Source organism: Salarias fasciatus, chromosome 13 (genome assembly GCF_902148845.1).
Source record: "Salarias fasciatus chromosome 13, fSalaFa1.1, whole genome shotgun sequence".
Classification (NCBI taxonomy): domain Eukaryota; kingdom Metazoa; phylum Chordata; class Actinopteri; order Blenniiformes; family Blenniidae; genus Salarias; species Salarias fasciatus.
This window is the reverse complement of record NC_043757.1, coordinates 11,620,897-11,647,388: the sequence shown is the minus strand read 5'-3', so window position 1 is coordinate 11,647,388 and position 26,492 is coordinate 11,620,897. Positions and strand designations below refer to the sequence as shown.

The 26,492-nt window shown below is 43.5% G+C and overlaps 1 protein-coding gene across 1 annotated transcript; it reads left to right on the top strand.

Annotated features, from left to right (window-relative positions):
- The first annotated feature begins 1,951 nt into the window (after window positions 1-1,951).
- klhdc3 (kelch domain containing 3) lies at window positions 1,952-26,465 on the top strand. Its single transcript, XM_030106907.1, has 11 exons — window positions 1,952-2,035; window positions 3,458-3,699; window positions 4,650-4,826; window positions 5,012-5,127; window positions 5,271-5,342; window positions 6,481-6,694; window positions 7,521-7,607; window positions 8,941-9,049; window positions 20,437-20,510; window positions 21,896-21,974; window positions 25,066-26,465. The coding sequence occupies exons 2-11, from the start codon at window positions 3,546-3,548 to the stop codon at window positions 25,130-25,132; spliced, it is 1,149 nt and encodes a 382-aa protein (XP_029962767.1). The 5' UTR covers window positions 1,952-2,035; window positions 3,458-3,545; the 3' UTR covers window positions 25,133-26,465.
- The last annotated feature ends 27 nt before the right edge of the window (window positions 26,466-26,492 follow it).

Sequence of the window (26,492 nt, the reverse complement as noted above, 5' to 3'; positions counted from 1 at the left end):
AATCACATTCTTACACACTGACAGCATTTAAAGGGAAATAGTACCTTACAACATGAGCTACATTTATATCAAACGCAAACACATGCCCAGGAACTTCCCCTTCTGACCACAAAGTTACCCTGGAATAAGTCGCTCGGCTTACTTCGTGGTGAAAAGTGCTGGCCTCGCAACAGCCGGGCTGGGTTCATGTATGGGCCATTTAGCATCCATCATCCTGCAACAAGGTGATGGAATAAGTGAGATTTCTGTAGATGCTGCTCACCGACTGCCCCTGCTGGTCTTCATTAATGTCTCACACAAATTATTAAGTGCTGCATGCACCTGTCTGATCAATAATGCTGTTAGAAGCGTATTTGTTGAAACGCTGTGGACAAAATTTACAATTTATATTGAGATCTGCTTCAGCTGCAGACCTCAGCAATCCAACAGCGCCATCTATCGCTGCAGTGCTGCTATTGTGCATGTGCACATGTTCATCAGCTGCAAGCAGGGATGGACACCTTTCATTATGAGAGCTACAAAAATTCAGTCTTCTCTCCTGGGGGGACGCATTGCGGGCAAACACTTCTGTCACAAGCATGTATCATAATCTTGGTGACTCGTCTCTCTGAAATGTTATCCAATGTTATTAATGATTTTATACTGTGGCAACATCATACTTATTAGGTTCAGTTGTTAAGTGACTCTATTCTTCCTGTGGTCCCTGTGAAACCAATAAAATATTAACTTTTGGAAATTTTCTCAGAGGTTATAAAGACTAGATGGGCCAGCAGGCCGTCAGTTGTCCAAATCTGATGAAACATAAGATCCTTGTGAAGCCGTGAAAAGAAGTAACAATAGTGCAAGCTGCTCTATAGAGCTTGGGACTCATATATCCATGTATCTATACTTCATTTATCTAATTCAAGGTCACTGAAGGTGATTCCACATATGGGCAAAGTTTTTGGACTGCAGGAGAAAACTGGAGAAAAGAAAAAAAGAAAAGCCATGCATGCACAATTATAACATGTAAACTCTTATACACATATTCAAAACTTGGACGATGTCTCTGTAAAGAAATAATAAGAACCACAGTACACAATTACTATTTATTTTTCCAATTACTTCATATAGGGTGGATCTGTCCACTCCTTAATGTCACCAAAAAAACAAAAACACAAAAAACAATTAGACCAATAGGTTTGAGGAGACATTCCATATGATACAAAACAATGTTGTATATGAGTTCAATATGACTTTAACAAAGAACAACAACAATCGAGGAAAAATGACCACAAATGTGAAAAACAGCAGCAAATAATCGACTGAATTTGTTAATGAACTTTTCAGATTTAGTGGAATGAGAGACTGGATTGGCTGTGTTATCATATACTTGCAGAATAAGACCTTAAGACGGTCAGATTCAGCCTCCAAACAGGCTGCCTTATTGTCAGTCTGCTGGATGCATCCTGTTTTAAATATAATAAAACTTTTTTTTTAATACTACACTGTTTTCACAATTAATATTAGTAGTTTTTTGTTCTATAAACCTTATAAATCTTCAGAAAGGAGAAGATGTCATGCTGAGACTGATGAAATATTTCCCGTGGAACACACTTCTTGAGTGTGTGTGTGTGTGTGTGTGTGTGTGTGTGTGTGTGTGTGTGTGTGTGTGTGTGTGTGTGTGTGTGTGTGTGTGTGTGTGTGTGTGTGTGCGCGTGTCTGACTGACGCACAAACACAGTAAATGTTGTGCCCAAGGCCACAGAGCCGGTTTATCCGACCATGCCGCTTACCACCAATATATTTCCCTGTAATAGCCTAAAGTATGTGTTAAAAAATGTGAGGACGTGACAACCAGCCATTACTCCGTGAGTAGACGGTACTTTGTGTTTAAAAAACAAAAAAAGAAAAGGAGAAATTCTCACGCCGGGGTTGTTCTGGAGGAAATGGTCCGACAGAGGGCGCTGTAGCGGCGGACTCTCCTCCTATCACAGCTCGGTGTAGCTCCCGGTGGATACCCCTGCTTGTCTCAACACCACCAACTCGACCTAAAGGTAGAGAACCATTCCGTCTTCTTGTCTTATTGTTTGTTAGTTAAACCATTCATAACCTGTCCAGGGTTGAGGGGAACACGGCGTTGTGTTCGCGACTGTGTGTCATGTTTTTTTCCATGTTGTTCACGTTAGCTAGCTAATAGCTAAATTAGACATATAGCGTCCATTGATTAGCTGCTAGCAGCAGTCTCTCCTCTCTAACCGGGTCTTTTCTGATAAGTGGAGGGCTGTATTTGTTTCACTGTGATCGCTTTTAAGTTGAGGAAGGGGCGACCCTGGTGGCTGTCAGCTGTCTCTCGCAGGTTTGTGCTCTCCCTGTCAGGCAGCGCTAGCTAACAGCGGCTAGCTGGTGTTTTAGGCGTGATCTGCCGTATAGTAACCGCGTTAAAGCTCCATTTCAGCGCCTCTAAATTAGCACCATCAGTCAAAGATGTGTTGAAACCCCTTTGGACAATGTTCAAAAGAGGCCCTGTTTTCCTGCCTATTTTCTGGAATGTCAGAGTTGACTTGACTAGTCATCGGATATCAACAATATCCTTCCTGTTTAGTTGGTTAGGAGGATAGAAGCTGCTTTCTGTCCAGCTCATCTTTCACAAAAACCTCCCTGTTTTCCAGACCGACGTGCTAAAAAAGCACATCCTCAGTAGTCCCTCTTATAAGGACGAAGCTTCACATTACACTGTTTACATTTTAAAGGGGTCAGTTTACGAGGCAGTGTGTACAAGCTGCTCCAAAACAACAGAGCAGGGGTCCAAATGTGCCTTGCTGCCTGGATCTGGCCTGTGTTGCTCTTCAGAGATACGTGTGCTTGAAATAGAAATGTCTATGTTATGGTCCTCTGGGAGTTTTATTTTTAAGAGCAAACAAAGGTTGGAGGTCAGTGAGAAAGTGAGTCATTGAGACAAATTAAGCAAACAGGGGGCACGTCGGGTTTAACTGGAGGAACTTGAATTGACACCTCTCCTTCTTGAGGAAATCTAAGAGTGATATGCATCAGCTTTAAAGACTGTTGTGAAAGCCTCTTATCTTCTGTGTTTTTGCTTTCTTGACAAACATCGCATTTTGTGATGCTGCAAACTATGAGTGAAAACAGTCTGCAGATGACTGCTGTTTAAATAAGCTGTGTGTGTAAAATGTGAGGTTGCACAAACTGTCATTTGTGTGAGTAGACTCCTTGGTGTAAAGCCATTGTGCATTGGGAGGGTACATAGATGTGTGAGTAGAAAGAAGGAGGAGTGGTAGGTGTAGTTCTAATCACCTCTTAAAATACTCTCCCAGCTTAGATACGGGGGCTTTTGAGCCTGTCAGCGACAGCATAGCTGAGTTAGCACAAGAGGGTAAACAGTTACCCTTTGTGTTCTCCCCTCACAGTTGGCTCCCTCGTCCTCCCAGTCAGAGCTTCCTCTCTTCTTGTGAACGCAGGTTTCAATGGCTGTGGCTTGATGGGGTCCAAGCAGGCGACTAAGTGATGGTGTAAGGACTCCCAGTCACAGAGGTGCTTGCGCGGGGAATGTTGCGCTGGTCGGTGCACCTGGAAGGAGGGCCGCGGAGAGTCAACCATGCTGCTGTGGCGGTGGGGCACAAGGTGTACTCCTTTGGAGGCTACTGCTCCGGCGAGGACTATGAAACCCTGCGTCAGATTGACGTGCACGTCTTTAACACAGGTAGGTGTACAATCCAAGAAGATTTTGTGTGAATTCAGTGTAGAATCAGGTTTTGAGATGTTTTTCACATCAAGTTTATCTGTAGTAGGAACTCACTCACGGAATCCTTAAATAGAAACAACTGATTTTTGTAAAAAGATGGTCTCAGTGAAAAAGCAAATGAATTCTTTTCTACTTTAAGCATGCCGATTATTTGTAAAGCTGTTCTCCTTTGATCCCATCTACCTGTTCTCTCAGGAGAAATGTATTATATTTGTTGCAGGGAAGTGTTTGTTTCAGTTTGTTCCATCTGTACCACTTTAACGGTGTCTCTCTACAGCTGGTGAATAAAACTGGAGCTTTCCGTTGTGGTTTGTGCGATTGTCTTTTATTTTTTTCTCTTGTTGTCTGACCACACACAGGTGTTCTTTAAATGTGTTTCTCTTGAAGTTCATCAGACTGCCACATGCCACCTTTACTTTCTCTGGTCTATTTCATATAGATTTTTTTTCTTCAGCCATCTGCTTTAGAGTTTTACCACTTCCCAAAGCAGCTCGAGCCTACCTGTTATTGCTAACTATTGGCTGATTGTAATGGTAACGGCACCACCTCAACAATTGTTTCTTGTCATTTTGCCTTGTGTTTCTTCCCTTTGATGTTCATTTTACAGCAAAGCTGCTGTTGTTTACGCTCCTTTGACATCTTTTTCTCTTTTCTCGGTTTTTCCAGACACTTTCTGTTTCACTTTTTGTTTAGGTTCCTCAAAATAGGTGGAAAATAAGACAAGATTTTAGTTCAGTCTTGAACATTATTTCACACAGTGTCCTCTGAAACAATAGTGTAGGAGAAACACAGGGAACAAAAAGCTGTCAGAGATGAGTACGTTTTCAGAAACACATGGTGAAATGGAAGAGGATACTTGCGTACCTTTCCATGTATTGAATTGCTGTGCCCTTGGTTTTTTGTTTCAGTGTCACTGCGGTGGATGAAGTTGCCTCCAGTCAGGACGGGAGGACATGAACGTGCCCGTGAAGTGCCATACATGCGTTACGGCCACACAGCTGTGCTGCTGGATGATACTATCTACCTCTGGGGTGGGCGTAACGACACAGAGGGGGCTTGCAACGTCCTTTACGCCTTTGATGTCAGTAAGTAGACCGTCGTCTTCGCCGTGCCGTTATGCGACGGTTTCTGGCTGTGTTTCCCTTTGAGATGCACCTGTTTGATGTCAGGAGCGGGCAGAGTGTTTCACTCAGGCAGCTGTTGACGGTTTTCCTCCCCATGCCAATCAGGTGTCGTGGCAGTTATTGTAAAGACGTTTTGTACTTCGCAGACACCCACAGATGGTTCACACCCAAAATCACTGGGACCGTTCCAGGGGCAAGGGACGGCCACTCTGCCTGTGTCCTGGGGAAAGCAATGTACATATTTGGAGGATATGAGCAGCTGGTGAGCCTTTATCACCTGTACACTTGGAAAGATTCATGAGCATTATGTTTTTTTTACAATCAGATTGAAAGTGCCCCAACACGTGTAACCAAATCTCTGAGGATTAACAAGGATTTTAATTAATCTCTTTTGCTGGTTTTTAGGCTGACTGCTTCTCCAATGACATTCACAAGCTGGACACCACCACCATGGTTTGGTCCTTAATTAATGCCAGAGTGAGTTAAAATGTGCTTTTCAATTATAATATTTAACTGTTCTTGCTTTGAATGTTTGAAATGAATAAACACAAAGCTCTTCCTTGAAGAAACAGAAAGGTGGAATGGTCTAGCAGCGTGCTGAGCTGCTTTTAGGTCGACAGTGTTGCTGCATGAGTGTCCAGTGGTCAGACCGAGTGGTTAGAAAGGCACAGCGATGTAATGCAGCCGTCTGGTAAGGGGCCAAGTACAAAAAGGCCCACGGGGGGATTATACTCTCTCTCCTTTTGGAAACAGATTCGGTGTGTGCTCATGTGATAAACTCTTGTAAAGTATATTTTAGACTCGTACATCAGTCATTTCACAGTGTTTTAAGTAACAACTGTTTAAAACTTTATCATCAATTACATTACGGTGTGGTATTCACAGATTTACTTATGCACGTGATTGAATAATACTAATGCATGATCCCAGACCAACAATCCTTTTGAAAATCAAAATACTTTCTCCGATTTTCTTCAGCCTGCTTTCTGACAGCTTTTAGATGCATTTTCTTTGCTAATGCTCTAATTTATGAAGTAGCTTAACATTTTTTTGGTCTGATTTCGAAAGCCAGTTTGAAAACGATGCGTTGATCTCAGTATTGTTGTACTTCTGCATGATAAAGAGGCAATTTTCCAGCATTCATGGAAAACAATTGCAGCGCATTAGCTGATGAAAGACATGTGGAAGCCTTTAGTGTGGCTTTATGCCAGTGAGACGCAAAGGAAGAAGAGGCTTTGCCGTCATTGAGTGGCTCAGTTTTGGCTGTCTCATGCTTCTTCTTCATGGTCCTGTAGCAACCGCAGACTGAGACTGGTTCCCTTTAAATTCTCCAAAGTCTCTCTCACTACTATGAGCTTTGCTATTGGAAAGGATGGCAAAGCTGCAAAGAACAAAACAAAAAAATCCTGTGCATTCATAGCCAGGCCACTAGATGGCACAGTTTACCTGGTGATGCTTCATATCAAGTCAGGCATTAAAGCCTTAGTTAATATGAACTGCTTTACCTGGAAAATGCCTTGTCCACCCAGAGTTGGAACTCCTTGCTCTAAATGCAGGATTGTAATGAGCAGATGAACTTTGTTGAAGTCACTTCTGTCGGTTCTGTCTGCTTCAGGGCACACCGGCACGCTGGAGAGACTTCCACTCGGCAACCATCATCGGGACAAAAATGTTTGTGTTTGGTGGCCGCGCCGACCGTTTCGGTCCATTCCACTCAAACAACGAGATTTACTGCCCCAAGATCAAAGTGTTTGACACAGAGACCAACTGCTGGCTGAGCACCCCTTCCACCCAGCCGCAGCCGGACGGACGCAGGAGCCACTCAGCCTGTGAGAGTTCAAAAACACAACGACACACTTAACCCTGAACATACCACCAGGCCATCACAGAGTGCTGAAAGACAGACACCTACATACAGACTAGGGCTGTTGATATTCTTTTTTATTTATTTATTTTTTTTAAATGTAGAATATATAGGGATTTATTTTTGTAATTGTGAAGTTTCCTCCAAATTCCCTGTTGATCTGATGACACTGATAGAACATCTGATTGAACTCGTGAAGTCAGTTTTACATTTTTAACTATGAACAAAGTTATCTTTTCAATGATAATCACGTTTGTTTCTGCTGTCCTTTGTTAGAGGTTCTGAACTACCCTCCAATAACATCGTTTAGTAGAAGTTTTCAGTTTCCACGTTTTCCAGTGAGAATAAGGCTCAAAATAATCAAACCAACAGAGGGTTCTGTTTTACAAGGGTGTCTCAAATTTGTGGAATGACTTTACTGTGCTGTCACTACTCTGCCGGGGATTGTGCAGTGATTTTATTATGTGACCTTTCTCTGTTTCATTGCATGTTGTTTATCATCAGAAAAACTCTTTAGAGCACAGTCATTCGTCTCTCTGGTCAACACAGAGAGCGTAATGTAAGATCTTTCACCATGCTCATGCATGCACCATGCATCAGATAATGAGATTGCTCTTATTTCTGCTCTCTAAACAGTGCTTGACTTTCATTTACTAGTGTTTCATTTTATCCCTGTAGTCAGATGGAACTAATTCAGCTAGTTAGATTCTGGCTCATGGTTTCATTTATCATGCTTCAAATGTCATTGTAGTAAGAGATGGACTAATTTAAAAACGTTTGTTGGTTTTTAGTTTCCTACAATGGAGAGCTGTACATATTTGGAGGGTACAACGCCCGTATGGACCGGCACTTCAACGACCTCTGGAAGTTCAATCCAGGTAATTCATTATGTACTGACTTGTGTCTGACTGAGAAAACTTGTCATGTTGCTGTAAATCGCTGCCACTAATCAAATCTTCCTGGGAGCGTTGTATTTTTGGAATTCCAGCCTGATGACTGTTTACCTCAGAAGATGTGCGGCGCTGGCTGGGCCAGCTTGTGCTGACCCACTTTCCTCCTCGTTCTTTTGTAGCGAGCCATGCAGACAATCCTCTCCCCCCTCGTTGCATCATTGTCGGTCTGATAATAGTTGTTTGGCGCTTCCCTTTGCTTAAAGCACAGTGGGAAACACACATGCCCTCTCTTTCACTCTCTCGCTCTGCCAGAATCACAGAGATTAAAGAATGACTCCAGTTTAGCGTCTGGAGTTTTGATAAATGATTCCTGATTGATTCTCTACTCAATTGAACTGTTTCACAGATGAAGCTTTCCCCTTATGTAACTCGTATAACATTGATTCAGCAATGAGATTTTATATTGTCCAATTACAAAGTGTATACACGGACTAATTTTATAACTAATTTATTTATTCCCTTAGTTTCCACCTCACAGAGGATATCTAACAAGTTTATATTTGTATAGTTTATTTTTTCCCTTCTTATAGCACTTGTATGCTGTGTCATTCGAGCATGCATTAAGGAGGTTATAATTACACTGGGGTCACATTATAGATGTGTATTTCATGTACAGGGTGTTAATGAAAACATTTAGCTTGGCTCCGCTGCTCACTGCCATTTTCAGTTTGTAGGAGCAGGAACTGTCGCCCTCTGCTTTCCGGGATGCTGAGTGAACCCGTCGTCTGTTTAACCTGCAGACCACTAGATGGCAGCAGCTTAACTCTGGTCCAAGTTGTAGATCAGCGCCTGAATGGCTTGTTGCCATAGAGATGCAGAGATGCTGTTTGCCTCTGCCAGGACACACGGTGCTTCCTTATATGGAAGGAGCGAGCTTCAACATCATCACTCGTCTCACACTTCACCGCACAAGAGAGTATTTGTGTCTGTTTCTGAAATGTTTTGCCTTGTATTCAAATAGAAGCTTTTTTTCCCCCTCTATAGAATTTATTTTTGTTCCCTTATTCATGAGTTGTGTGTTTGAATAGCAGTAGGTGGTTGAATGAACTGCCCACTCAATGAAGCTTTATGTAAGTTTGTTTAGGATTATGATGTGGCCCACACAAATCGGCATGGACTGTTTTGTTATTGAAAGGAATTTTACTGTTTCACCTTTGCTTTTTTTGCTGAGTAAAACAGGATAGATGTGTGCATTATTTTTCATTCTGTCATCGTGTTAGAAAGCTAATCTCTCCTGTGCTGTCTGTCCGCTCTGCAGAAGCCTTCTCCTGGAAGAAAGTTGAACCAAAGGGGAAAGGCCCGTGTCCTCGGAGGCGGCAGTGCTGCTGTATGGTCGGAGATCGAATCATTCTCTTCGGGGGAACCAGGTGAGTGATAACATTTATTCTCATCTGAAATGTATTTGTACATTTTGTCCATACTGGTCCCACCTCATGCAGGCATAGCCGCGTGTGTGCTCGCACTGATGCATAACAGTGCAAGTTTTCTGAACTTCTCAGATGTTTGTGCGTCACATGTAGTTTTAGGAAGTGTCCTCAGCCTGTCCTTCCTGCTTAACCTTTCAAACAATAAATTATAGACATAGAATATATAATTTAGTGGTGTTTTCACTCACACCTGCATGCATTCACACCAGTATTTAACCAAGACCTGGAAGCCTTTGGACTGTTGGAGCACCTGGAGAAAACCCATTCAGGCACAGCGAGAACATGCAATCTCCACACAGAAAAGCCTGCGCTGAAAAGCCAACCTTCTCACTTTCCTGTTAACACTGCTCATATTCCAACCCCCTGAAATAGAAGACAAAACAACGATAGTATGCATTAGTGGTTGTTGAACCCCTTGTTTGTTTATTGCTTAAATATCCATTTATCTAAATCCTGTTTCATCTGCATGCCTCACAGAGGAGTGTATGATAAATGCCTAAGCTGACAACGTATGATGATAATGCCGCTGTGTGCCAGCTGGGCCTCTTCTCCCTGATGCACAGAGTGGAGCCATGCGGCTAAATGCTGAATAAATGTTGGCACTGCTCATCAAGAGTTGTCAGCTTTCAGCATTTTAGGTGCCAGAATTTTCAGTCAAAGTTTTTCCGAGGTCTTAACGACGAGCCGTGTTGTGTAAAAGTTATTTATGCTAAAGAATCCTTGACGACTCGATACTTCACTGTCCGAGACATTGAGTGAAATTAGAGTTGAAAACGGGAACTCAAGCGGAGTGGTTATTGGTAATGATGGATTTATCATCATTTAAAGCTTCTTGTATACTTCAGAATGCAGAGAAGTGAGGGTGAACTAATTGTCTTTCAGAGAGAACACAGAGGATCATTTGGTGCTTTCTCCTAATGTCACATTTAAAGAGTGAGCACAGTTTGCTTCCACAAAAACATGCGTAAAAAAAAAAAAATCAGAAAATATGCTTATAAATTCTAATAATAAATATGTCACTAAATATTTTCAGGAATTAAACCCACTTAGATCTTCTCATTCAGGGTTCATCTGCATTTACTTCCAGGAGCATTGTCAGTTTTGAGGCTACTTCTGTTTGACACTGAAATGTTGAAAATCTGCTGTGGTGAAGTGTCGTCTCTCCGTGTGCTGAAGGAGGGTCTGGCCCCCGCAGACAGCAGTCTGTGGTGATTCTGGAGCTGGCTGTAGGGCGGCAGTGATAACCGGAGGGGTTTGCTGCTGGTTAGGTGCCGCTGGGCTGGTGACTGACTTGTGATATGCCAGTAGCCGGCGGAGTAATGAAGTAGCTTACAGCGGCAGCGTGGACCAGAGTGGTCCAGATCCTCAGCCTCTGTTATCAGCAAGGCTCCGTTATCAGGCAAACCCTGGTGGGATAACCCGGTGGCGGGGATCACAAAGCTGTGGATAAGGCCTCTCTCAGCCCCTCCACGTCTGCAGCCTCCACACCTCCTGGAGGCGTTTGGCTGAGGCTGGATTTGTTTTCCGCGGCTCCACTAGACGCCACATGATGCTCAACCAAACGCATCAGCGTCGAGATCTGCTGCTGTTTTATCGAGGATATTATGACGTTACAGATTGAAGAGCACTGACCTCCACCCGGGCCAGAAGTCCTTATTTTCAAGATGGAAATCTGCAAGCTTGTTTCCAGACTTATGAAAGGACTTGTGATTTTCTGAAGGGGAATGTGAAATGACCACGGTTCCCAAATGTCCCGTGTTTTGTCATGATTGTGCATTAAATTGCACCGATGGATTTTGCGACAAAGTGTGGTGTGCTCTTGGCCTGAGATACACCCCCTCCACAAAGTGAAAACTGGGGCAGTGGTTTTTCTATAATCCTGCTGACAAACAGAACACAGTGTGCTGCAAACAGAACCCCCTTGGTGGAGGTATAATAAATATTATACAAAATCATATTGAAAAAGTTTGGTTGTTGTCAGAAATGGCGACATTTACTCTCGGTTGTTGATACGGTACCGAGAAAGAATTAGAAAATCAGTTTATTAAAAGATGAAAAGCTTAAGATGATTTGTTTTTGAAGATTGTTATCCATTGTTTGGTTTCTCAGTAGGATTACTCCAGGATGGATTTGAAGGAGTCATGATTTCCTGTGGAGCAGATAGGGCTGGGGTTAGAAAAGGGAGTGGAGGCTGATGGAGGGCACAGAGGAAGGAATCAAACACTGAAATATCACCCAACATCCTGTTTGAAGCCTCATTTATTTTTTTGGGAACGCATATATTGCTAGATACACCCACAGTAGTTTTCCTGTGCTTCCTCTGGTGTTCTCAGTCAGAAGATGTCGTCCTCTGTTACTGTACAGATTCCACCATAATCCTTACAGACTCTGCAAGTTACCCACATACCTTCACTTGACCAGTTTTGCTTGTTTGTTGTTTACATGAGCATTTAAGCCTTTTACACACAGGAACTCCCACAGATGTGTGCTCACACTGTTCGACGTGCAAACACACTCGGAACAGCTTCATATTGGACTCATTTGTTTGCTTTGTCTTCTTCATTGTCGGAGTTGTCCTGTTCATTTAATATAGGTTAATGTTTTTAAAGATAGTTTGATTTTTTTTTTCTTTCATATTCTTTTATTGATTTTGAATTAGACGTTATCACTGGCATAATTAGTTTCATGGGGTTTTAGTTTTGAGAGCTTTGTGGAAATGATTGTGTTCTTGGGTGATATGAAGGAGGCTGGAAGTGGTGAGACTGATCAAAAAGCCTGTAGTTTATGATCTGTCTTGCTGGCAACGTTTCAGATAAACAAGCGCATATTCGGAGACGGCGTCCTGACGCTGCGCTCACTCAACCGGTTAGAAGGTGACCATTTGTTGGGCAGGAACTTGTCACTTCCTCATCTGTTGAACTACTTTCATTGGCTAAAATCTTCCTACCAACACATGGGATTTTATTTTGTATCGAACTAAATTAATTTCACATAACCAGATTTTGTTGCCAGCAGCTGCTGGAATCGACAGCAAGAAAAGACTCTCTAGAGACGTTTTGCTTTGAGAGAGGAGGTGAGGCAGTAGTTCCCCCTCAGGCCTGCAATTCTTTACACTCTTGGTTGTTAATTGACTTTTTTTATTATTACTTTATAGCTGTGTTTTTTTTGTTGTTTTATTTTTTTGTCTTTGCTCAGTGTACATTTTGAATCTCAATCGTGGGTTTGGCAAAGTGTTACACCTATTGACCAGTTTAAACACAAAGCTCCGTTTTGAAAGCAGCCTCGTGTGTGTGTGTGTGTGTGTGTTTGTGTGTGACCTGAGAACACGAGGGCAGCCCACAGGTCCAAGAAGTTATTGGTGTCTGTCTCAGTGCATGTAATAAATGTCTGCTCAGGCCGTCATGAATTAGCTGCCGGACACCTTGCTTGTGTTTTTTTTTGTAGCCTCCTCATTTTGGTGAGTCTTCCAAAGGAAATTGTTTTGAAATTTATAGTCCTTGTCTTGTTTTCCCGAGTTAGTTGTTCCTTCACATTGATCCTAAACAGACCCCTGCTGTTGATAGTTTGTCCCAGTTTCTTTTGTTTGTTTTCCCACAAGGAATTCAATGAATGATTTATCACTTTAGAAAAGAAAATAATACCTGTTAAGTCAAGCAGAACCCCGATGCTCTCAAAGTGTGGTTGGATGTTATTATTCCAGACATTTATAATAATAATAATAATAAAAAATACATAATTGTATGTGTGATTCGTCATATAAGCTCAAATGAGTGCTGATCGAGATGTGTTGACTCTAAATTTCTCTCTGTCGGCACAGTACAACAGCACTGAGTGCCACATGCTTTATTTTGGCTCATAATTTCACCTCTTTGAAGGTAAATGAGCTGGCTGCGCGTGTGTGAATGGCAGGCTGGGCATTCGTGGCGGTCTGCAGAGCGCCGCTTGCGTCAGTGTAAACAGGCCTGCTGAGCTGCGGAAAGGCGCGAAATTCTGACCCATCTCTGATTTATGACCTCAGGGAGCTTTCTTTCTCACGGGGTGCAATTTGATATACCCCCGGCGCCTCTGCTACACTCATTTACTGCGACCTGCTCACTGCCCCACGAAGGACGACCCACGCATGACCAGCTCCACCTGCACCGACCTTCACCTACGCTCACCAGCAGCCAACATCAAAACCCCCCATTTCGTTTGGGAGACGATCGTTTCCTCCCGAGGAACTGAGGCCGGGCCGCATATGAAGGCAGTGTCACATAGATTATGGATCTCCTGCTGCTCCTATGTTGTCATTGTTGGCATTCACTGCACTCTGTGTATAATTGCTTACGACAAACCCAGGTCGGGCTAAATCGGGAAGCACTTTAAGCTTGAGAACAGGGCTTCCTATGAGGGGCAGGATGTGAACAAGGACATGACAGATTGGCATGCTGAGAGCAGACGGCTTCGATTTGGCAAAAAGAGGATCTGGCACTGTCCTGTGAACTACTTGGACTTGACAAAATGTATTCATTTCATGATTGCATTTAGAAAGTGTATTTTTACCACAACAGGTTTGTTTGTACTGGGAGACTGAAACGAAGTCTGACTCTGCTTGCTCAGACGGGTTTTGGTTCGTTAAGTGTTTCTTTTTTCGTGCACGATAAATGTGAAGACGAAAATGATCTCGGTTGTCTACAGAAATACCTTAATGCCACCTGCTGATGATCTACAATCTTTTCTCTATTAAAAGCTCTGAGCAGTACGGGTTGTTTTAGGTCTGTCGGTGTTAAATTGGCTTTTGGCAAAGTGTTCGATGCTATTTCTCTGTTTAACTGCAGCCTGTTGTAGTCTCTAAGATTTATGCTATTGAATTGGAAACTGTTGTTTTTAGACCTCAAAAAATTATTATTTTACACAGATTCCATTCAATTGTTTTCATACTTGTATTGTATTTATTTTTCCTCATTTTTAGTTTAATGTTGACTGCGAGATAGGCTAGAGGTTGTTTGCATGTTGCTCTGTTCTGAATTTAACTGTTGTTTTCTCTCTTTCGAGAGTTGCTTCCAGAGACAGAGTCTATTGTCTCAGGAATCCTCGGTGTTGTGCTGCAACGCCTCCTCTGTCAGGTCACAGATTAAACTCTCGCTGTTGCTTCTAAGATAAACCGATGCTGTGATATATTGGCCTTGGGCTCCAAGTTGTTTTTGATGTTTCGGGGCAAAAGTAATGAAAGACGAGCTTTGAGAAATCCCAAGTTTTGTTTGCAAGATGTCTGTGTGCAGTTTCGCATTATAAAAACTGTTTCACATAGTTCTCGCAGCAAGTAGAAGTTTTCTGACCATTTCAGTGACTCATTAACAGCTTTGTCCCTGTGTTGGCTGTGAATATGAAGTTGTGCTGTTCTTGTGGATGTTTTATTTATGCGAAGCAACAGCGAGCACTGGGACAACTGGATGCATTCATGTTTTCTGACCTGCAGTGTCATAATAACTGGATGCTTCAAAGAAAGCGTTGTCATTCTGAGTTAGGAGGTAAATATGAGGCAACTGAGCAGAAGTGTGTGAATAGAAAACAAAAACCAGCAAAAGACAAACGGCTCGTCAAACAGCCAGGAATTCTCAATATGTCTGATCAGAGGAGTTCTCCACATAGATTTAATAATCACTGCATGCAGTTCTGGTTATCAGATAATTCTTCAGATGGCAGCAGCTCGGATCTGCCGTCGTAGACATACTTGTGTCATCTCCTTCTAGCAAAGTAAGAAAGAAATTCCAACGTTGACGCTTCCTGCTGACAATGAAGAAGTTAATGCTGCTTTTTTACTTTTATATGTTTTTTTTCTTTTATGTGTACCACTTATGCAGACATGAAACAAGGAATAAAACTGAATAAAACATTGTGCCAAGCTATTATTCATGTAGTATTTAATGTGCGAAAACAGATTCAGCAGAGCTTGTGGTTCTGTCTCGTATTTCATCTTGATTTAGTGGCGTTTCTAAGCTTTTTATGGCCGAGTATTTATAAGACGGCAAAGTTGTTCTTTAACTAGCTGTAACCTTGTCTTCACAGGTCAGTGATTGACCTCATTCTCAGTCGTTTGTTGTGTCAGTGACGTTTTTTTCTTTCAGTCCAGTCAAGAGCTACATTTGAAGCATGCCTATGTGTTTCGCCATTTTTTAAAAGAAGATGAGATTTTCCGGCCATTGAAATGCCGTGTTGATTCACTCACCATGCGTGTCAATTTCAGTCTTTTTTCATAATGATTTCGAGGTTTCATTTGAGTACAGAGTTGTTTTATCGTGCCCTGCTCTTAACGGAGGCCGTCGGCACACGGAGTCGCATTCCAGCATCGTCTCCTGCCGGCCGAAGTGTGCCGCTCGTGTGTGTGTGTTTGCATCTGCCTGCTTCACGTGACTCTGTGACTCACAGCTCCTCTTGTCGGGCTGACGTCAAGCAGGCGCATGAACACGCACATGCTTGCTTTGCTGAGCCAGACTCAAAACATTTGTTCCATTTGGCCATACACAGAGTAGAGTCACTCAGTGAATTCGGCAAAGATAGAAAGTGGTCTGACGAAATTTCTATCATTAGCTGTCAAAACAGTAATGTTCCAGTGATTGAGGTGTTTTTTTTTTGGATATCTTTTTATAGCTCAGCCCTTTTCTAACTATAGGTTGGATTGGTTATAATCAGCATAGCAAATACAGTTTGCTCATGAGATTGTGGTTGTCTTAACATCACACAATAGTGTCGATACTCTACACTCAAGTACTCAAGCTAAAGGAAGACCACATAGCAGGTAATCTCACTCGTAGCCAAAACATCCCAGCCCAACACCTCTAGTTTAATCCACCCAGGTCTTACCCTGTTATTCAATCTGCATGGAATTTAGCTGGCCATTTAAAACAAAGTTGTTTTAGAAGCTAGAAAAGTTCTGCAGCTTTCCGTGATTTAGTTTAGTGGTTCAGGAAAGGTCAGAAGCCTGGAGCCTCAATATCTCAGAGGAGCCCGTGCTGTAGCTTATCAATGGCTGACAGTGCTGCTGTTATGATAGTCCAGCTGGTTTAAGCGGAGCTTGTTATCGCCGTAGAACCTGACAGTCAAAACCTTAGACTAAACACAACAAGGGGCTGTGTCAGGACACACTTTCCTTGCCAGGAATCGTACCACAGACCTGCTTGTCGCTCATATCTTAAAATCTGCCTCAGTGGAACTCCCTCGAAAACAGGCATGTCAACACAGCAGAGATTTTGATGCCACACATGTTGTTGTTTGGCCCCCCCGTGTCAAAGGGCAGCCCGCAGAAGTTTCCTTTATTAATTGTCTTTGTGCTTCAGTATGTCTGAGATAAAAACCTGTCAAACAGTGAAGGTGACCCCAGCAGGATATGGGGCATCCCGCACGTGGCTGGACAAGACCTCGGGGCAGCTCCGCAACGCCGTGATTTACTCTTCAAAGACAAGCCTTTGATAGTATTTCATCTGCATCTTAACCCTCCTTAACCCACCGGCCGGCTGTATACGTTAAAGTGACACCGGGTTGAGTGTTACACAGCAGCTCAAATAAACAGCCTGCGTGGATGATGCTTTGTGATGCTGTTGTCCGTAAATAGTAGTTTATCTCTTGATTTGCTGCTTTCCCCAGTTGCACATGTTGGTGCTTTTTAACACCTCTGTCAAACAGTGAAAGACTATGTGGAAAAACACACGCAAATCGCACCGAGTGACGTGATCAAAGAGAATAACACATGTAATGCCTTTTCATTCACAGTAAGCGATGCTTTCTGGGAATTCAGAGAAAATTTTCTGTTTCTGAAACATGTCGGGCTTAGTTAGCCAGCGACAAATATCATATGACATGAAACACACGAAGAACAGAGTAACCTGACATGGAAAAATGGCTTTAAGGATCAAATCGTGTAATAAAACAACGGTGCAGGATAGCTTTGTGTTCATTAGTACCTCTTGAGGGTCCTTCCGGTGTTGGTTGACCTTGGAGTGTGTAACGAACTGTGGCTACAGAGGAAGTATTATTTTTCCAAAAAATAATCTGCTGCTATAGAGGAACATTTGCCACCCCCCTTAAAACCTATGTGTGATATTAACCAGCTGTGTTCAAGGCCCTGAACAAGCATTTGATATCTTCTTTATTTTATAGGTCGCTGTAATGATAAGAACCTGTCTTGTTCAGGCATGAAGCATGCACTGATAAAAAGGCCTGAATTTCTGTTTCCCTTGTACCATCAGCAAGAACCACTGCGTTTTTATGCACAGGAAATTTGAGATGCGTTGCTTCATTAGGGCCTGGCGTGTCCGCTGTCTAATCTGAAGTCAGCCATCTCTCTCTCTCTCTCGCTCTCTCTGGGAGCCAGCTGTGGTTTGTGTCTCGTCTTCTGCTTGTGGCTTAGGTCTGAGCAGCTACAAGTCTTAATCCACTGTCCAGCCACCGCTCAGGAGGGGGCACAGATAGGACGGTAAGACGAGGTGAGACAGAGAAGATTAGGGCAGAAAGAGAGAAAAAAAAAGATAGATGTGGGATCTATCAATCTGTGATCTGTTTTTGTGATAGAAAGTTGGCTGAGCCCACAAAAACACACAACTCCTGCTAGAGTCTTAATCCTTCCGACCCCGTCCATCCTGTCCTGTGTGTGACTAAATCACACAGAAAATCATTTTGCACCTTGATAGAGGACTTACACCTTTGACATGATGTGGAGAATTGAAGCACCATGGTCAAAACCTGGGCTGCATGTCAGTCTGGAAGAAGCGTGCACATCTTTATGGTATTTCTTTGTGTTGCCGGAGTGCTGCTGAACTGCATTGATCCAGGTCTGGCTGTCCTGATAAGGCGCTCTGCAGGAAGTTGTAGTAGATGATGAGTTCCTGTGGACTTAGTGGTTCTGAAGGACCAAAGTTCAATAGGAAGTAGAGAAAGGAAAAGGATGAAGATCATAATCACTTCAAGAATGAGGATATTGCCATTCAGGCCACTCTAAGACATGCTTACGACTGGACAGATCACCGGTATATTGATGAAATCCCTCGAGAAATGATTTCTGCCATGGTTTCTTGGGCTTTTTGGCGTACCTTCATTAATTTTTGGACAGCAGTTGGTCGTCTTTCCCCTGCAGTTTTTAGACCGAGCCGTGGAAGATAATGAGGTGGAGCAGGCAGTGCATTTCTCGAAAGGCCCGGCAATTAGGTGATTAGACACCCTCATTGAGTGTTGTTTGAAACAGCAGCCAGTGTTGTTTCAGTGGGGGAGCAGCATCTCCCAGACCTCTTTCAGACTGCAGACCACTGCTGCCGCAGGGGGGAGGAACACTTTCACACGCAGTGATACTTTGCTGATCAAGTAACAAAGTGGCCCGTCAAACACCAGGACGCCACATAAAGTCGCACACTGCGACTTTCCCGCTTCTAAAAGCTCTAATGTCTGTCAGACACCTCTCGCCAACCCCCTTGTTTCTTTGCATTGCCTCCGCAATCAGCCTCAGACCTCTCGTCCTTTTTTGTGGCGACCAATAAAGCATTATCATTCCTAAATGTCCTGCTGAAATTCACACCCAGGCCGGCATTATCACTGGACATGTGAGAAAAACTTTATCCCAGGGGATGCAATCTGCGTCTCGCTTGTTACTCCTGTTAGAGAACTGCTCTTATCTGCACCTTTTCACGCGTCAGCATCTGAGGCCTACACCCGACCTCCGAGCGAGCTTGTACGGTAGTTCACAGCTACTGCAGGGTGCTGCGTAGATAGAGATGTTCCTCTCATGAGAGACGGCTGAAGGCCGAGGAGCCGGCGTTGACCCCAGATGTTTATTATTGGCCCTATGAGATCAAACATCTCGCCTGATGTGTCGGGACTCTTTCGTCTGAAGTGCTGATAAACGGCCTTTTTAACAAATGCACTGTTGCTTTTCACACGCTCATAAGAGTCCCTGGCTGTCGTTGGGATCGTTTAGGTTTTAATCTTTGACTTTGAGAGCTCCGAGGTGCTTTTAGCAGTTATAGCTGGATTGGCATGGCTGTATTGGTTTTGATGCTAAACATTTAACAAAATGAGGAACATTGTAATCATAAAACAAGTAATGTTACACATAGTTTACATAGTTGAGTGTATTATGATTAAAAAAAAAAACTTTTCCTATAAGCTGGGGTGGCTCACGGGGTGGGGGGGGGCATAATGACTTCCCCATCTGGCCCCCTGGGATGACTGTGCTCGTGCTCCGCTCCTCTCCTGGCCGCTTTAAGCCACCACCCTGTTTGTTTAGGGAAGATTAGCAACGTAAAACCCTTACAACATCCTGAACACGCAGCGAAAGGGAGATGCGACGGAGAGGACAGCGGGACGGCGGAATAGAGATTGATGGGTGGAGGGACAGCGGAGGCGACAGTGTATTGTTTACAGCAGGACGATGGATTGGGGCCAGAATCAAAAGAGAAAAGATAAGTGTGATTTTAGGCAGTTCAAAGCAAGTGGAAGAATAAGCAAACAGCATCATCTGAATGTTAATGAGCGGCGTTGGCTGCCTCAGTTGTTCTTCACCATAGATATTCACAGACACTAAACTGCCTGGTGAGTCCACCTGTCTGGATGAAGCTGTCCTCTGGGTAGAGTGAAACTGTAAAGTGCATTTTTATCTTCTAATCTGGACGGGTCTCTTGATGCACTGCTGTGAATATAAAGCAATTATGTGCATTGAGTACATTTAAAGGACTTTCCTCGCTCCCCGGTGGGAATAAGTCATCTTGAAAATGGGAGTTGGTGCCTCACAGGAGCTAACCTAATTCTCTGTTATGTTTTTTTTTTTTTTTTTCTTACACTTCATCTCTCCACGTTTTTCCTAATTGAATTGTGATGTTGGGTCGATGGAAGGACTGACTGAGTGTTGTTATGTTGTAAGTGGGCTCTCGTATGCAGCGCTGCACCTGGAGTCTCACAGGTGTGTGTGTGTGTGCTTAGCCGTAGCAGGAAACAGATGTGCAGTGATATGAACGGCTGCACGGGTCTGAGAGACTATCAGCTCGGGCCAGCCTGCCGTCTCGCTGCAGCGCTCCTCTTCCTGTGGGCTTAAATCATGCCAGCTCATGATAAGGGGAGCGAAATGTGACCAGCAGCTCCTATTGAGAGCAGTCTGCGGCTGCCTGATTATAAACCTCAGTGATTAAAAAAAGATAGGAGCGCTGGATGACAAAGCAAATAATTGAGTGCCTGTTGGTGTTCATGAGTCTACAAATGAAACAAAGGGAAAACCATGACATTGTTCTGTAATGTAGATGAGCAGATTATACATGTGGAAACTGAATGTTCGGAGTTTAATGGAGAGTTTTTTGCTCTTTTCACAGCCCCTGTCCAGAGCAGGGAATGGGAGACGAGTTTAACCTCATGGATCATTCAGACCTGTATATCTTAGACTTCAGTAAGTATCCCTATCTCTTTTTTAACCTGGGAAGATATTTTTATCCATCGCTCATATTAAAGCGGCTGTTAATAGATACTTAGCAATGAAAATGACTCTAATGGCACTGTGACAATGTGATAGGGCACTCCAACATTGATTAACCCTCGGGGGATGACCAGCTGACTCAGCAGCTCCTTTCTCCTCTCAGGAGCTTCACGGAATCTTTAACTCTGTGTTTTTCTTTCCAGTCCTTCGACGGATCGTCTCACTTCATTCTTGCATCATTCTTTCGTTTGGGAAAGAGGCTCAGAGTCAGCAGTTATCCGGTAGCGTAGCAAATACCAATCTCAGTGAGATATTCCTGTAAAAAAAAAGAAATTCTGGCTTTTCCAAGGTGCATCGAGGAGCAAAAAAAAAAGAAAATATTGAGGTCAAACTCTCAGCACTTTTAAAAACATTTTGGTGATAACTTTCTGTAGTCGCTGCTGCTGACGGCTGATTAATTTTCCATGAGGCTTCCTGTTCCGATTCAGGCTCTTCACACTCACACGCACAGATTGCACTTCACACTTAATTTACTCAGGTAAATTTTCAAGGAGACAGACAATTTGCAATAGATTAAAAAACAAAAATCAATAAAAGGCTTAAGAATGTGTGCCAATAAACCAACCACCCCTTTTTCTTTTATCTCGGCTAAAATGAGGCGAGAGGAGGACACACCTGGAAATGTCGGCTGAGCTGAAACAGCCGATTAATCTGAGAATCATTCTTCTGATTGCCTCCAAAAATCTGTTCTCTTCAGTAAATTGCAGGGTTTGGTTTCTCGCCGGCCCGCTCTACCTGGTCCTGTGTTGTTTTGTCACACGGGGCACTTCCTTCTTCCAGACGACCAAATATAGTCACATCCTGCCTGCGCCGGGGCAGCCTCGCCCGTCGTGCTGCCGGGTCGCAGTCAGGGTTTTTGTGTAGGTGGGACACAGCGGCCGTATGGGACTGGCAGTACGCGGCGGCATCCCCTGTGGCACACGCCTCCTCGTGCCAGTCACGTGTGACTTCACGCTGTTTTTCTCCGAACATATGGTGGAGCAGCCATGACGACGGCAGCGAGCCGGAGCAAGTCCGCCTGTGTTATTAGAAAGCCGGTTTTCTGTAGGAGGACCTTTTACTGAGAGTTTGACACCAGCATCATCATACATGAGCTGTGTTGTTTGTTTCCTGTATATAAAATCAACAGGCTGTGATTCCACCGAAATCTAACCAAACCTTTTCCCTTCACAGATTCTCAGTTCTGACCTCCCTGACTTCATTTCAATCCTCTGCTGGAAATGGATATTCTTAGCAAGAGTGTGATTAGCGCCAATGATCAGCCTGTGACTCATCCAACTTTTTTTTGTTCTTTTCAGGCCCTAATTTGAAGACGCTATGCAAAATAGCTGTTATTCAGTACAGTCTGGAGCAGTCGGGACTGCCACACGATATCAGGTCAGAAGAGCATCCCCCTCCCCCTCCGACATTAGCGCCGTTTTGTCGTTGGGCCGGCGCATTGCTGTTCGTGCTGTTTGTGTTCTGCTCGTCATTGTTGCCACCACTCTGTCTCACTGAATAATGAGGCTGTTTTTTCAAAGGAGCAAATTATGAGTCATTATCCCTCATTTAACTTGCTGCCAAGTTTCGCGCGGGCTTTGTGCGACTTCGCTCTTTACGTGTGAAATTTGTACGTAATTACATTATGTCTCAGTAATAGCATCAGGGCTTGTGCATGGAGAAATCAGGCAGTTCTGCTGAAACATTAGCGCGGTCCGTGTGATTCATCCTGGTCATTGTCTGTGTACCATGTGCAGGTCACGTAGAAGATGATGTAAAGGAGAAAAAAAAAAAAAAATTCAACAAATGGTGTGGCCAGATAATGCTTCTTGAAGTCAAAAGTCTCGAGATAACTGCAATACAGCTTTACAAGACGTGGACCCCTTTTGATCAAGTAATGATAAACTGATCCTGATCAGTACTGAACTTTAAGTAGTTGATAATCAATTTCTTCACTTGTTCAGTCCAGTTTGAATAACTGGTGGAACCCCCAAATTGAAATATGTTTTTGTTGGTTACATGGTAGAATCCAAGCTGACACACAGGATTTTTTTTTACCAGAATAAACGGAATAACAGAAGCATTCATTCAGTTAACTGGATTAGGGTTTTTTCCTTTCAGTCGTACAGCAGATTGCTTCATTCTTATGGTCGAGACATCAGTGGTTGTCTTTCCATTGTTTGGATTCTTGCAAAGTTTGCATAAGCCTATCGAAAAATGTAGTTACATCAAGTGCAAACTCAAAACCATAGTTTAAGTTTGAAGTTTCATAAGTCAACTTCAAGAACATACTGAAACTAAGCCATACGGGGAAATAAACATACACACTTGATATGTCCCCGAAAGTTTTTTTTTATTTTTTTCTAATAACACCAAAGTCTGAACTGAACTGCAACTTAGGTGAGCTGTTGGGTGAATGAGAGCAGTTACAACAAGTACTGGATAATCTCACACCGCCACACAAATCAGTCAGTTTAAACAGAGTTTAGTGGTATCAGTCGGTTTGTTGGGGTTGTGCTCTCACATTGCTCCTCATCAATGCGGACTGAAACGTGGAGGCAGATTGCGTCGTCAGCGCGGTGATAACGGAAGCACCGGCGAGGTGAGAAGGTGTGTGCGTCTGACACGGGCGGTGTGTTTAGGTGACGTCGTTCTGCGTGAATACACAGAGGTGGAGGAGAGCAGCTCAGCTGGCTCCACCTCTGTAACGGTGGTGGTGTGTTTGAAGAGATGCGCAGCACCGCTGTGTGTGTGTGTGTGTGTGTGTGTGTGTGTGTGTGATAACAATTCACACAGACTGAAAGGAAGTACTTGAACACAATAACTCTTGAGCAATGAGGAATGTAGAAATATCAGCTTCAGCCACTTCTCAGTGATTGGATTACAGCTTGGATTGCTCTCGCTGAGTAATTTTCCTTGTTAATATGATGGGTTTTTCTTTTTTTTTCTTTTCTGACTCTTCTTGGCATTTTGATGCCAAACCATTATTACTGTGGCTAAACGTTATAATGACGGACAGGTTCAGCAGCTCCCTGGTTTACAGCCTGCAGAAGTGTGGAGCTGTCTCGTCTCTCAGATTACAAAGCCTGGAGTTTTATATGAATAACAGGGAATCTTCCTCTCGCCGAGTGTTTGGATATCATTTTTGACAGTGATGTGAATGTTTGAGAGCCAAGCTTTGATTTGTTGTGATGTTTTAATCACAGGCTGGAGATACTGCTGGAAAAGCTTGGCTTCAAAACATGTAAATGCCGAAGACGTGTGTGTCTTTTTAATAGAAAATATTGATATTTGGGGGGAAAAAAAAAGAAATAAAATAATTGGGTAGGATCACATTGATTTTTTTAAGCTATGTGGGGGGGTATGCCACACAGACAATTTTAAGAAAGCCTTAATGGAATTCTGTCAATCTCATGCAGCTCATTAGGAAAGTGTGTCTATAGCTGAGAGCTTCCTTGAAAAGGGTTTCTTTACTCGTGGATCTTGTGCAACCTGATACTAATTACTCCTCTCAGCCTCTCATTTCTCTTCCACCGTCACTGCCACCTTGCACGCTCCCCACTTTGACGTTTGCATTTGTGTTTCTAACCCTTGGAGGGTTTTTCAGTGGGGTCACAGGACTCCGGTTAACTCCCCCCGCCCCTCAGCGGCGTCCTCAGCCCCAGCGCCAATCTCCCCCTCTTACACGCTCACAACAGAAAAACGAACAAAGCAGTTGAGAGGGAGTGAGTGTGAAACCAGAGCCAGTGATAACAATCTGGAGCTCAACCTCTGACCTGTCGTCAGGTCAGCGCTGGACCCCGTCTCCAGCTCCTGCTCCCGACGCTCGAGTTACAGCGCCGCCTCCGTACTGCTCCACCGTGATTGCGTGATTGATTATGAAGTAGATCTGCTACGTCTGTTCATAACTGTTCATTATCAGTAATTGGATCAACTCGTCAGCAGATCTTGAAGGTGACTCTACAGTGTGCTGTCTCCTCATCTTAAAGATATTTGTTGTTAATTTTGGGTAGTCATTTACAGACTGACTGATACTTCAGTACTATTTCAGTGTCACGTAGTTCAGTTTGGTGCTCAGGGCTCCGTATCCAACGCCTCCATTAATCTGATCTAAATTGTGCTGCATCAGGTCATCTGGTGAAAATGTCAGGGTTTTTTTTTTTTTTCATCCTTTTTACAGAAGAGACTTAAGTTGAGAGTTTGACTGATGAAGTCCACTGTTCAGTCAGGCTTCATCTCATTTTCAGTTGTAATTTTGACTTTTAGTTTAGAGTTGGAATTGTGTGATACTCTGCCTGTGTAAGTCATATTTGAGTGAATGCGTTCAACACCTCTTTTTACTCTATTTGCTGAAGTTGTTGATCTTAAGGAAGAAAAATAAAATTTTGCAACAATTTCAAGGTTTTTTTTTTTTTTATATTGTAGTTTTGTGGGAATTCTGCTGCTCTGTACTAATCGTTTCCGTGTTGCTGCTGTTGTTTTTTTCCAGGTGGGAACTGGCAGCCATGACTACCAACAGCAACATCAGCAGGCCCATCTTCTCCTCCCACGGCTGATGCAGCTGAATGTGAAGCAGAATCTCCGTTTCAGGACTCTGGGCCTTTTTCTTTTTAATCACTTGAGCTGCAACGGACTGTTTTTTGTTTTTTTTTTTTGTATAGTTTTGGACTGGACGTCGATCCAATTTATTTCCCACATTCTTCAAATGAAAAACTCTTTACTGACCAAAATGATACTTCCTCGGACACGGTCCACGGATACTTTTACCCTTGAGGACAGTCGGTCGCGTCAGAAAGTTTCTGACTCCCGTTCACGTTTTTTTTTTTTTCTCTCTCTTCTTTCTAGCCTCTTATAAAATCCAATCAGCCTATGATAATCATAGACTTCTAATCTTAAGCACAGGAAGAGTCGAGAACATTCAGCCAAAGGTCCTGAGCGCTCCCCTCCGTGTTGAGGAAGTCACCCCGATGTCACACTCGGCAGACCTCGCCCACGAGACAGACGTGAACCTTCTGTTGCAGATGCGAAGGGACTGAGAGGATCGCCAGTTTGTCTCTCCTGCAGCTCCCACTTAGTGATAAACATTTAGAGTCTATTTCCATTGGGCGGACAGGCCGAACTCATTAACAAGGAGGCAGTATATATCGGGAGTGTAACGTGTGTAAGCGGTCTGTTTGACTGGTTTTTAATGCTTCGCTATTATCCTGCTTCATTATAACCACCGCTCTGCTCTCGAGTGTCTCTGAGGTGATTTGCGGGGCAGCAGAGGAGAGCCGTCTGCCTTGTGAGATAATCAAATCCATCTACCTCCCTCAAACCACAAGCATCATCCAGCCTGTCGGCCTTCCCCTACATTAAGACTTCTACTTTTTCCCTGAAAAACAAAACACAACAAAAAAAAAAAGCCTTTTCGCAGGGAAGTGGGTATTTGTGGTCGTCTTTCGTATCTTTCCAAGAAAATGCTGCAGTGTCACTGGAGTGGCGCCACTCCACTTCCCCCCCCCCCTTTCTGGTTTCTTTTTCAGTGCCAAACTGTAGAAGGGAGTCATAATGCAAAACGTATACTGTGTGTGTATGTGTGTGTGTGTGTGTGTGTGAGTGAGCATGTGGTCCTGTCTGCACACAGTCCGAGTCTGCTTCACTTCACCTCACCCCCGATGCCGGGGGGGGGGGGATCGTCACTAATATGCATAATGTAGTTCATCTTCTATAGACAATCCTACAGGCTCTCCTCCAGACCGGCTCATCATGCGCAGTGCGGCAAAAAAAAAAAAAGAGGAAAAAAAGCCGTGCACATGTGTCTGGCGTGCACGTACACGCAACGTAAAAGCAGAGCAGCAGATGTTCCTGATGCATAAGGGCTGTTATCAGACGTCACAACTCACAGCGTGGAAATGCTTGAATCGGAAGAGGTGT

Coding starts and splice junctions, on each gene's coding strand:
- klhdc3 (XM_030106907.1), top strand. CDS start 3,546: ATGTTGCGCTGGTCGGTGCACCTGGAAGGAGGGCCGCGGAGAGTCAAC. Junction 3,700..4,649: donor CGTGCACGTCTTTAACACAG/GTAGGTGTACAA, acceptor TTTTTGTTTCAG/TGTCACTGCGGTGGATGAAG. Junction 4,827..5,011: donor CCTTTACGCCTTTGATGTCA/GTAAGTAGACCG, acceptor TGTACTTCGCAG/ACACCCACAGATGGTTCACA.